Source organism: Centruroides sculpturatus, unplaced genomic scaffold, assembly GCF_000671375.1.
Source record: "Centruroides sculpturatus isolate CEXI.00-Female unplaced genomic scaffold, Cexi_2.0 scaffold1502, whole genome shotgun sequence".
NCBI lineage: Eukaryota > Metazoa > Arthropoda > Arachnida > Scorpiones > Buthidae > Centruroides > Centruroides sculpturatus.
In genome coordinates this window covers 89,741-101,677 of record NW_019385736.1, presented here as the reverse complement: position 1 = coordinate 101,677, position 11,937 = coordinate 89,741, and the positions used below count along the sequence as shown (strand labels likewise).

Genomic DNA, 11,937 nt, shown 5'->3' with positions numbered 1-11,937 from the left:
TTTAATTTATATTAATATGTATCACTTAAGAAAATTTTAATAAAGATATTTATCTTAATTATGAAAATATAGTAGCATGTTTTTTAATTTTTGGAACCTAACCCTCCTTTTCGTACTAGTTCTTTGTTTCGCATAACACGGCAATTTTTTGGAACGTAACTACTGTGTTATACGGGGGTTACCTGTACATCAATATCAGTATAAATACTTCAATTCTTCAACCAGATGTTAATGTCTAGGAAGTGCAGACAACTAGTGCTCCATTGTTCTAGTTTTTAAACCACGCCTATTGTTATTAATCACATTCAAAAACTCCTGAACTCTCTTGTTAATTTCTCCAAATTATAAGTACATCATCTACATAGAGAAAGTTGTCTTCTGTGAATAATCTGAGGTCCCAATGAGAAGTCCTATTTCAGGACTCTTATGCAAACTTTTACTTTGTAAACTCAAAAAAGATATCCTTCGATATTTCACAGATGACAACTTACTCTATAAAAGACACTTAATAATACAATTTTAGTGGCAAAGTCATTATAAAGTGGGATGAAGCGAACATCAAAACGGTACATTCTCCAAGCATAGCTACGAATATGGAAAAAATAGAGATTTACAAAAGGAACACGAGTGACATAAACATACTACCTTCAGCCTGGAAAAACATAATTGAAAGAAGATTTGGACATAAAAACACCTGAATCATGTGTCCACCTATAATCAAATTTGGTTTGTGTTATACTATCACAGTTTTTAGTATCTATTTTTCTTATTTGCAGATTTAATTGTATTTTGTTAATCTTGTATATTTTTTAAGTTTATTTTTATTTGTTGTTATCCTTATATTTTTCAAAAGTTATTTATTTAATTCGTTTCAATTTAAATTTGTATTTAGAATAAATACCTCATCAGTTAAAAATTTAAATGGAACGTTTTACTCGTGGAACATTTTCTACTGTTTTAATACGTAAGCAATGACGAGAAGGCGTATCTCGTGATATTCACTTCTCTCGGTAACATAGGAATGTACGTCTGTCAACAATACAATTCTATTATTTTACACATTATAACTTCGAAAACCTAAACCACAAATCACAAACGAAAATGTAATTAAAATGTTTTTAAGGAAGAAGAACTAAATCATATGTAAAACGCATTAAACATTAAACATTGTCATTATTATTGAAAAAAGAAACTAAATGATAACGTAAAAAAATTACCTTTATGCACGACTAAAAAGCTTATATTATAAATGAAGAATGTATTACGTAGCAAAATATTTATATACATGAATATAAATATGACAACTCAACAAGTTTCATAATAATAAAAAAACGAAACAAATCTGATTGCCGCGACGCCATTTTCAAATTTGAACAAATTTAACGTTAGAGCGCGGCACTAAAAATTATATGTAATTATAGTTATAGCCTACGAGATACAATGGATATAGAATTAATAATTGTATTTTTAAATTAAATTTATTTAATTATTTATAATCAAAGTTTGTCTTCGTTAATTATTTTCATGTATTCAATTCTATGAGAGAATTGTATATAAACGATAGGATTTAATTAATCTCGATATCTAAATACAGTATAGTACTTTCTATAGAGACGAACTATAAGTTAACGTTATTGAGAAAATTGAAATAGAGTTTATAAAATACTACATTATTAATATTATATTTTAGATTTCATTTTGAAAAAATTTAAGGTGCAAAATTCCCTTTCGTGTCAAATATGTTATACAATTTACTGATAGTAAAACACGCTTGATTTCTTATATACACATATATACATTGTCTTAAAATTAAAATTTGATTTCTTTCTAAAATGTAAGATTTATAAAAATAAAAACAAAATTAGCATTTGTCCGAAGAAATTATCAGGGTTTTATTTTTAAGACTCCTATATTTGGAGCGTTATAAAAATAACAAAAGAAATTATATATGACTTCCTGTTTTTGTGATAATTTATATTAATAATAGCGCAAGTTTCTGAGCAGTTTTAATTGACGAAATGTTAAATATATCAACTAAAAACACTTCTTAGAATATTAAGGAGTGTCGGACATCTATAAAATAGGTATAAAGACGGCGGGCGCGATAGTCGCCTGCTCACTTTGCCCTCTCATTGACAAGGCACGAAAGACGGCAAGATGGCACTGAACGTTGAAGAAAAGCAGCAGCGTCTTCTCCCTCTTTTTCAATACGTTCCTCTTTTAACAAAAGAGAAATTTAGTTTGAAAGTAGAGAGAGATGAACGTCTCGAAGGATTGGGAATTCTTGGACGTGGAGTTCTTTTCTCATACTTTCACAGAGATCATCTGGAAGAAGCGAGACACTTATTTGAAATCTTGATTTGTGAGTAGTATGTGTAAGACTTGAACTGGTTTTATATTAAGTTTATATATCTTTTATGTAGAATACAACATAGAAATAGATTAAAATCTCATTCTAAAATTAATAATTAATTTTTGTAGCTGCACCAACATTCGATGAATTTATGGATCTATGTCATCAAGCTCGTGACTTTGTCAATGAGGGACTTTACATTTATGCTGTGGCAGTGGCTATACTCCATCGTAACGACTGTAGACACGTTACTCTTCCTCCAGTCCAAGAAATTTTTCCAGAAAAATTTGTGCCAATAGAAACTCTTCTCAAGGCGTATAAATTGGCAGCCATGCACGATGACAAAGAAGTATTAATTAATTAATTAATTAATTTTTTTCTTGTTCTCAGTTATAAGTAAAATGACTATTTATAAATGTTTATATTTTTCTTTTCTTTTTTTAAGGAGGTAGTTGTAAAATCGGAAAAGACTGGCAATATATTAGATCCCGAATACAACCTTGCTTACTACCGTGAAGATATTGGTATCAATGCACATCATTGGCATTGGCATCTGGTATATCCTGCTACCTGGAGAGCGGAAGTGTTAGGAAGACGCAAAGATAGAAAAGGAGAATTATTTTACTATATGCACCAGCAAATGTGCGCTCGGTAAGTACTACGCACAATATCTAATATCTAATATAATAAAATGATATATTTTTCTGTATTAAATTTGATATTTTCTGTAGATATGATTGCGAGAGATTATCAAATGGATTACCTCGTATGATTCCATTCCATAATTTTCACGATCCTTTGGAAGGTTATTCTTCTCATCTCGCTTCTGTTGTTAATGGTCAACCATACGCTTCCAGACCTGAAGGAGTTGTTATGCAAGACATGAGAGAAGTGTCAGTCCAAGAAATGGAAAGATGGAGAGAAAGAATTTTCGATGCCATTCATTTAGGATCAGTTGTAGATAAACATGGAAAAGAAGTGTCTCTAGATGAGGACCATGGCATCGATGTTTTAGGAAATTTAGTGGAATCAAGCTATGATTCAATCAACGATGATTATTATGGTAGTTTACATAACTGGGGTCATGTGCTTATGGCTCGTGCTCAAGATCATGACGGAAGATATCAAGTAAATTAACATCATGTTTTATAACAATTTACTTTAATTTTGATAACTTAACTAAGATAAGATTAAAATTTACAGACAAATCCGGGTGTAATGAGTGATACTGCTACTTCTTTGAGGGATCCAATCTTTTACCGTTGGCACAGATTTATAGATGACATGTTCCAAGAATATAAAAAGACTTTGCCAAATTATAACAAACAACAGGTAATAAAATATTATTTTACGTTTTTTATTAGAAAAATTATACGACGTTACCATATATCCTAAATATAAATATTGATTTATTAGCTAGGATTTGTTGGTGTAGAAATTCAATCAGTAACTGTAAAAACAGAAAAAAATGTAAACACAATTCAAACCTTCTTCAAAGAGGACGCACTCGTAGTTTCTCATGGCCTTAACTTTAACAGAAGTGGAGCTGTAAAAGTAAATAAATTTTCCTGTTCTGCTTTATTCTGAGTAATGAATTTTAGTCCGAAATAAGTTCTTCAACAAATAATCTTCTTTTAAAAATTAGGTAACTTATGAGCACTTAGACCACGAACAATTCACTTACAAAATCAAGGTTTCTAACCAAGGAACCAAGACAAGACATGCTTACGTTCGAATCTTTTTGGCACCAAAGTTCGATGAACTTGGCAATGAAATAAAAGCTAACGAATTGAGAAGACTTATGGTAGAATTAGATAAATTCCCAACTGAATGTAAGTACTTGTTACGTATATTTATCAAAACGTAGAAAAATCGTTAAATTTCTATCTGTTGTTTTAATTTTTATTCTATTTACTACTTTAAATTAATTTTTCGCTTATTAACTAAGTAAATTTTTAAAATATATATTCTATGTGATATTAGAAAATAACATAAAACTCAATTTTTCTTTATTTGTAATTTTGAAATTCACCTTTATTTGTCAAAAAATTATTAACTCTTCTAAATATTAATTTTCATATAGAACCAAATTGTTTCAAAATGTTCTCTAATTGAAAATTTAATAATCAAACTCCGTTCATATTTTATATAAAATTAATATTTATTCAGTGGAACCAGGAATAAATACCATCGAACGCTCTTCACGAGATTCGAGTGTAACTGTTGATCAAGATTACACTTTCCGTAGTTTATTGGACGAAACAGAAGAACACCATACTGAATCATGTAACTGTGGTTGGCCTCAACATCTTTTAATCCCCAAAGGAAAAGACAAAGGAATGCCTTTCCATTTGTTTGTCATGTTAACAGATTTCACCCAAGATTTTGTAAGAGACATATCAAATATTTTCGATTCTTGTCATTGAGATAATGCAACTATACTAATATTTAAATTTTATTTTTAGGTTCCTGATCATGCACACAGATCTGGAACGTGTGCAGATGCAGTCAGCTATTGTGGACTTAAAGACGAATTGTATCCAGATAAACGCCCAATGGGTTTCCCATTCGATAGGGAAATTGAAGAAGAAGATTTGAAAGATTGGCTTCTTCCCAATATGTCTGCAACTGAAATAAGCATAATGTCCAATTCTCAGGAAGTCCATCATGAATAAAACTACAAAATTAAATTGATATATAAAATCAAATTGCACATAAACAGACCTAGTATAATTTTTGGTTTTTGGATTTAACTTAAATATTGATAATTTTATCTAAAAGTTCAAAAATAAATAAGATATCCTTAATTCTTGTTTGCATTACGTTTTCATTTACATATATTAATATTAGAAACTGTACACATAAACTCATTGCTAGTCTTAAAATTTACTAAAAACTAATATAACGTTTCCTCCGTCGTATAAGATTCGTTTTTAGCAATATTTTTGGGAATTACACATTGTTGAAAATAATTATAACATCGTATACATTGATTGAAAACTAATTTGGAGAGTTTTTACATAAAACAATAATGTATTAGGAAAAATATTACACAATAATTTTTATCCTCATCTTCAGAGCTAGACAAATTATCTGAAATCTCTTCTGTATTTTAATCAAAGTCATTGCTTTTTTTAATTAGTCTTGGATATTTATAATTAAAATTTATTACATATTTCATTTGAAATCAGGTGCGAGAGTAAAAACATAAAGTAACAAATTCTGTCCAATAAAAATTCTAACTGAAATTTAAACATAACATATAAATGTAAATAATTTATGAATTAAAAATATTTCTAAAATTATTAATTTCTTACAATGATATTTGATAGTCAAGATAACGGCCGGATAGCCGAACAGTTAAGATAATAGCCAGCATATTCGTTAACTGCAATCGTTTTAGCAAGTTTTCTCTTTTTACAGCAAAAAAGGAGAATATTTGTTAAGCACTAAAAGTTAAAAATATCACAAAAATGTATATATCTATACTGTATTTAATTTCAAACAACCATAATCGTCACTTACGGTTTTTTTAATAATATAATTTAAGTTCCTAAAACACGTCGTGAACAAAACGGTGTATATCGAATATCAATTACTCACAAAAATAATGTATTATGCGAGAGATATGGTACATTGCAGACTAACTAAAAACAATTTGTGTGGAAGTGTCTAGTGTACAATAACAAACTATTTATACGGAAGTGTCGCTACTTGTTATACTTTCAACACCTAGTATAACAAGGTGACGTCCGGATGTTTCATTGGCTAAGACTTCAGTCTACAGCTCTGAGATCGAATTTGGACTGTTGAAAAACCCAGAGCGATCTGTACCTAATGTGTCCAGACACGACCCATACAGTCCAGCAGCCCAAATTGTGGATCTTGCGAAACCAAGGATAGGGAATAGTAAAACAACCCTATTTTAGTGCCCTCGATAAACAAAGCAAAAAAAAAATCACCAGCTGCCATATTGCAAACATGATGAAATAGACGATGAGCACGAACAACTTTAATGATCTTAGGTGAGAGTTAGCAATACTGAAATACGAGCGAGATTTGTGCGCAGATAATTTCTTACCGTACTAAATTCCCAGAGATTTAACAGAAAACTTCATCACAAAACGATTATTTATGCAAATGTCCGAAATTTTATTTAATCGATGCAAGTTGTGATTTACAGAGCCCCTTCGGCTGCCAATTTAGTTTTTTAGTCTTTAAAATTGGCGTTTCCACTTCCCGGGAGAAGACCCAGGGGTTCTAGTCTATTTGTGGGAAGCGAGTGTTCGGATTGTTTCATTGTGTCGAATTACAGAGTACGAGGCTCTTGACATGTAAACATCAAGCGCCTCGTACTCTGCATGACTGCGAGAATTCGAGTAAAGGTTAAACGGTTTATATCTTCGTGTACAGTGATGTTGTGTCCGTGTATGTATGTATGTATGTATGTGTGTGAGCGAAAAACATCTTTCGGCATGTCTAAAACAGAAAAATAGTGCATTACGATACGAGAATAAGATGTATAAAGAAAGAAAACGAAAGAGTTCTTACCATCGGCGACTTCGGGAAATATTCACTTGCATTATAAACGGCCACTTGGTCTTCGTGGTAAAGTTGGGGAAAAAAGATTCTTCTCCCTCCCAAATGCTCCTACAAAACACAAAGACAATGAGAAAGCGAGAAGTTAATTTGTTACCTAAGGTCAACATATTTGTTACCTTTATCAGACAATCTTTCTTCCCTAACAGTGTCATGAGAAGAGCGAAGGTCCTGACCCAGCCTAGACTACCCTAACGGGAAGCTCGATCCTCATAACAGCTGTTTGGGAAGAGGGGTCGGCCGAATGTCGCGTCTGGTGAGTAAACGTGTCACGTCCGAGTGGTCAGAATCGAGAGTCAAATCCGTTGTCGTCGACCGAGTGTCACGTTCGGGAGACAAGTCCATGAGTCACGTCCGGGAAAAGGTGACGAGTCTGGGTGAAAAGTGTCTAATCCGGTAAGAATGTCGCATCCAGGTGAAGGGCGCATCCGGGGTAAAGAATGGGAAAATCGAAGAAGATCACCGCCTAGGCCAAGGGAACCGCGACCGTCCGCAGCAACAAAACCATATACCAAAATCCCGAAACTTGGGCGGCTCTCTCCACCGATTCCTCCACGTTCCAACTTCCTGAAGGCAGCGGCGTCCCTGTCGCGGACGAACAGGCGGAACACGACCAAACAAAAGTGTCAACTCGGACGAGCCGTCACTTTCTACATCCTCCACAGCAAGGTCTGTGGCCGGATGACCCCCGAAGATCTTGGCCAAGTGCGACGGACCCAGAGTATAGCGTCGCATAATCCCGACGCCACGTGCACTTGGAAAAGGTCTTCTTCACCCGCTGTCTCTCGCTCGTCGAACCCAACATCTCTTACAAATTACAAATGATTACAAATTGTAGCCCGGCATTGTGACGATGTCACAATAAATAATTGCTTACAGTTTATAGTTTGTTTGTGAAAACTTTGGTTTCTACTTGTAAAAATATTTACAATGAAAAACTACATTTCGACCTTTGTCATGTTATGAACCACAAATTGACGATAAATCCTTCTAAGAGCAGTGGCGTAATGGGAGCGGCAAAATTTCACAATAAATAATAATAATATTGTGAGGACCCAAACCGGGTCCGAAGAGAGGCAATTAACGACTTTTTGAATGAGTCAAGTTTCGTAGCGCGAAAGAGCGAACTTAAAGATCGGATTTAAACAATGAACCTTTTGTCTTGTTAAAAGATTTTGAACAATATATAAAGTCGAGGAATAAGAGGTTGGAGAGGAGTCGTGTTCCGACGCGACGTTGACCTCTCCCGCGCCCTTCGTTGAGTTTCGAATTGTCGCCATGTAACGAGGGGAGACCAATGGAGAGGCGACTGCGGTGGAAAAATCGATAAAACCGCGTTTTCGGAAACTTTACGAGGTCTTGGGTTTTGGTACGTAATGCTCCCCTGCTGGGATTTGGTGCTCACGCCAGAGATACAACGTAGGCTCTTTCGACGCTCGAGGAGCTGGTTTCGCTAACCCGTCACGTCCAGAATCACCGAGGTCACGTCCAGAATCATCGAGGTTCGATTTGTCCACCGAGGACATCTCTACACGTGTTGTGCGTGCCCCGGGGCCAACGTTCTCTGTGTCCAGCGTGCCGAAAATACCCAAGGACCGATCGAACAGTCGAACTTTTCCGTTTTTACTGGAACTGTTATAGTAACCCATCGTTACATAGGCTTCTGCCTGACATATTGAATTATTGTTAGAACAATTTACGTATTTTATTAAACGGTTTTATATGATAAACCTGTCTCGGTGAATCATTCTGCGCCCACAAGACAGTAATGACCGCTCGGCTGTCGAAAACACCCCACCCCAATCGGCTGACCTCACAATATCTTGAAAAATTTGAACCATTTCATTTCATATTTTTGTCGCACCAACGATTGGACCGATTGAAATGAGCACGAAATTTTTCATTACTTATTCTGTGAAGAAACTGAATTTTAGTCTTTTAAATTGAGATACCTAAATAAGGGGGCGGCGAAATTTTCCTTCGCCCCGGGCGGCTGACACCCACGCTACGCCACTGTCTAAGAGGTAATAGAGAGTTAATAATTGTGGAAAATGGAAGAAGCGTTGCATTTGCCCATCCAAAATAGACAAAGAAAACATGCCAATAAGTACAAGAGACTGATATATAGTAAATACTGTAGTTAGAAATCAAATGACTAGGCTATTAAGTTTAACATATTTAGATTTTTACAGCTATGGTGAGAAACGTTTAAAATCTACAACAGCCCTGTCGCGTCCTTTGAGATATACTAGTGATGCGACAAAAGAGGTATTTGACATTGACCGGTATCGTCACCCTGGGGATTTGGCAGTCCGCGTGTATGCACGCTCTGCAACCGTCTTCGATTCCATCCATTAGCCACTCGTAGCGAGCTATCTGACTAAGTGCATTGTTTTAAGATTTAAAAAGTAAAGAATATTTTATATTTTTTCAAATGTAGTGATATTGGACCACCGCGTCCTCCCTCAGATGCGGTTTTGTCGGTCCATGTGCTATTCATTTGCGTACGGTTGTAAAAGGGGAATAAGAAATGTAGGATTGTACAAAGGATCGTAAAACCAAAAAACAAAAAGGTGGGAAGAGGAACAGAGAGACAGGTCGGGACACGGTAGAAAGAGGAAGGGTGAAATGGTGGTCCTCGAAAGTGACAATGTTGAGTTTCAATTTTTCTTCTGTTTACAATGTAAGTACTTTTTCTTCATGTTTTAAATTAAATTGCGGCTTTTCTTACCTATCTAAACATAGTATGTATTTCACACCACCCCCTCGCCACTATCCTTACGACAAGTCGATCGCGACACATTTTTAAGATAAAAAGTAGATCTTATGTACACAAAAGTTGGCCACCCCTGCCCTAGACCATCACTGACGCGCAATAGACTGATTGCCCCTGGATGTCGGCTTCTTATAGAAACAGCTTCCCTATCATCAAATGTCACGGCACGCCACTGTCATGGTTCTTGAAACGTCGAGAAATGCAAAAAAATTCGGGTTTTCGCCTGTATGTATGGATGTTAGTGTGTATGCATGGCACTTGTGGTCACCAGTTTGTGTGAAATTAATCATTTCAAACCAGGCCACATACAATAAAAGATTAACATTTATTCTATATATATGAATTATGGCGCGACTGTACAGGTTAAAACACGGAACGATACTACACGCGTCTGGAGAGGTCCAAATCCAACAAGAATGTGTGATGTCATAGGTCAGGTTTGTTCAGTTCAGGGGTTCCCCTTGTGGCGACTTTGGGGTTTATCGCCAAAGCTGTCGCCACAGCACTATTTTATTCATCCTATTTCGAAGCTTAATAACTCATGTGCTTTTTGTCAAAAATTCCTGAAATTTTGCAGGGAGGTTTGTGTATTAGGGGGATTGATGCTATTAAATTTTGGTGGTTAAAGATTGACTGGGTGGGGAAATACAGGAGCGTGATGCGTCATATCTCGAGTAAGGTCGGTCTTAATGACGATTTTACTCGTTATTATCATTTACAATTTAAAAAAAAACCACCTCTACTCTCAAAATTAAGCCTTTTACCATTTCATAATAATTAAAAACATATTAAAAATTTTAATAAAATATCTTAACAGATGGCGCCACCAAAATTTTAAATGTTGCCGGGAAAGTTTAGCAACTCGTTGCTCATTTTGTTTTGTATTTCTCGACGTTTCAAGGTCCCTGGAGTTNGATTTTACTCGTTATTATCATTTACAATTTAAAAAAAAACCACCTCTACTCTCAAAATTAAGCCTTTTACCATTTCATAATAATTAAAAACATATTAAAAATTTTAATAAAATATCTTAACAGATGGCGCCACCAAAATTTTAAATGTTGCCGCGAAAGTTAAGTAACTCGTTGCTGGCAATTTTTTTTCTTTTTATAGAAATGAACAAATCGAGACATTTCGTGAAAACTTTTCTAATAGGAACAAAATGTTACAAATCGGGACTTACGCACCATATACAGGTCCACAGTAGGGTCGGACGGGCGATGGAGTAAGGGGCCCGACCGCCTTTGAGAAATTCCTGGAACTACACGCCCTGATTTGACCCCGGATTCCTCAGAGCAATAGGCTGATGCCTTAATTTAAATTAACCGTCTCGGCCGTTCGGCCAAACAAATATTGGTTAAAATGGTTATTATATTTTAAAAATACAAAAATTTAATATAATTCATAATATACAAAACTTAAACTTTGTTTAGAGAAAACCATGTAAAAATAACTTAAACTACATTTTAAAAATATGGAATTTGGATCGATTCGATCCGAGATTCATCGATTGAATCGATGCATGTTATGTTGCTGTTACAAAAGTTAAATTCCAATCAGATTAAAATAAGTAAACGATTCACTTGAGATAAACAAATCACAAACACTACATTTAATTTTTTAAGAAAAACACGTAAGGATTTTTGCACTGTAAATGTATAACATTATATTAATTAAAAACTATTTCAAAAACAATAATTGAGAGCTATCAATAAAATGAACATCTTTTTAACTTTATAATTTAACCCTGAATTTGTTTACTTTGACAGGCCTGACCTAAGCAGTAACCTTGAGCACAAAACATACTTATCCATTTGGCAATTTATATTCTATTAACAGTGTCAAAAGCCGAACATTCAACCGAGTGAAGCAGATTTATCCGTATAATCATGGATAAAACATTTTCTTTTTTTGATAAGGTTGAATCTCAAGAACCGATCGAATTATTTGAACTTGCAAAGGAATTTCAAGATGACAATTATCCTCAGAAAGTAAATTTAAGTATAGGAGGTAATTTTGTGGCATTTATTATAATTACAACAAAAAAAAATTATGTTAAACTAAAGAATTTTGCAATTAAATTTAGTTATTCTAGTTTATGAATTTAATGAATAATTTTAATTATCCTTTTTATTATTTAATATATTTTAATTGTTTTTTAGCGATAAAGATTAAGTTTTCGTAATCTACAAAAGTATAATAAGATTCG

General features: G+C 34.2%; 3 protein-coding genes across 4 annotated transcripts in view; 2 read left to right on the top strand and 1 right to left on the bottom strand.

Moving 5' to 3' along the window:
* Positions 1-1,362, bottom strand: part of LOC111641661 (putative uncharacterized protein DDB_G0282499) — a 21,067-nt gene extending 19,705 nt beyond the window's left edge. Inside the window, exon 1 of one of the 2 annotated variants that reach the window (XM_023387862.1) lies at positions 1,218-1,362. The gene's annotated coding sequence lies outside the window, so the exon portion shown is untranslated. Of the gene's footprint in view, positions 1-645; positions 1,162-1,217 lie in introns of those variants that run through there. The other variant, XM_023387863.1, reaches the window with a different exon arrangement.
* A 745-nt stretch (positions 1,363-2,107) lies between these two features.
* On the top strand, positions 2,108-5,072 carry LOC111641656 (hemocyanin B chain-like). Its single transcript, XM_023387856.1, has 9 exons — positions 2,108-2,362; positions 2,482-2,702; positions 2,799-3,004; positions 3,085-3,481; positions 3,557-3,685; positions 3,770-3,907; positions 3,999-4,185; positions 4,523-4,740; positions 4,819-5,072. Exons 1-9 carry the CDS (start codon positions 2,158-2,160, stop codon positions 5,026-5,028), a joined length of 1,911 nt encoding a protein of 636 aa, XP_023243624.1. The 5' UTR covers positions 2,108-2,157; the 3' UTR covers positions 5,029-5,072.
* Positions 5,073-9,509: 4,437 nt separating this feature from the next.
* Positions 9,510-11,937, top strand: part of LOC111641658 (aspartate aminotransferase, cytoplasmic-like) — a 9,326-nt gene continuing 6,898 nt past the window's right edge. Inside the window, exons 1-2 of the mRNA XM_023387859.1 lie at positions 9,510-9,635; positions 11,648-11,738. Of these exons, the coding sequence (XP_023243627.1) occupies positions 9,603-9,635; positions 11,648-11,738 (124 nt within the window). The 5' untranslated portion in view covers positions 9,510-9,602. The remainder of the gene's footprint in view (positions 9,636-11,647; positions 11,739-11,937) is intronic.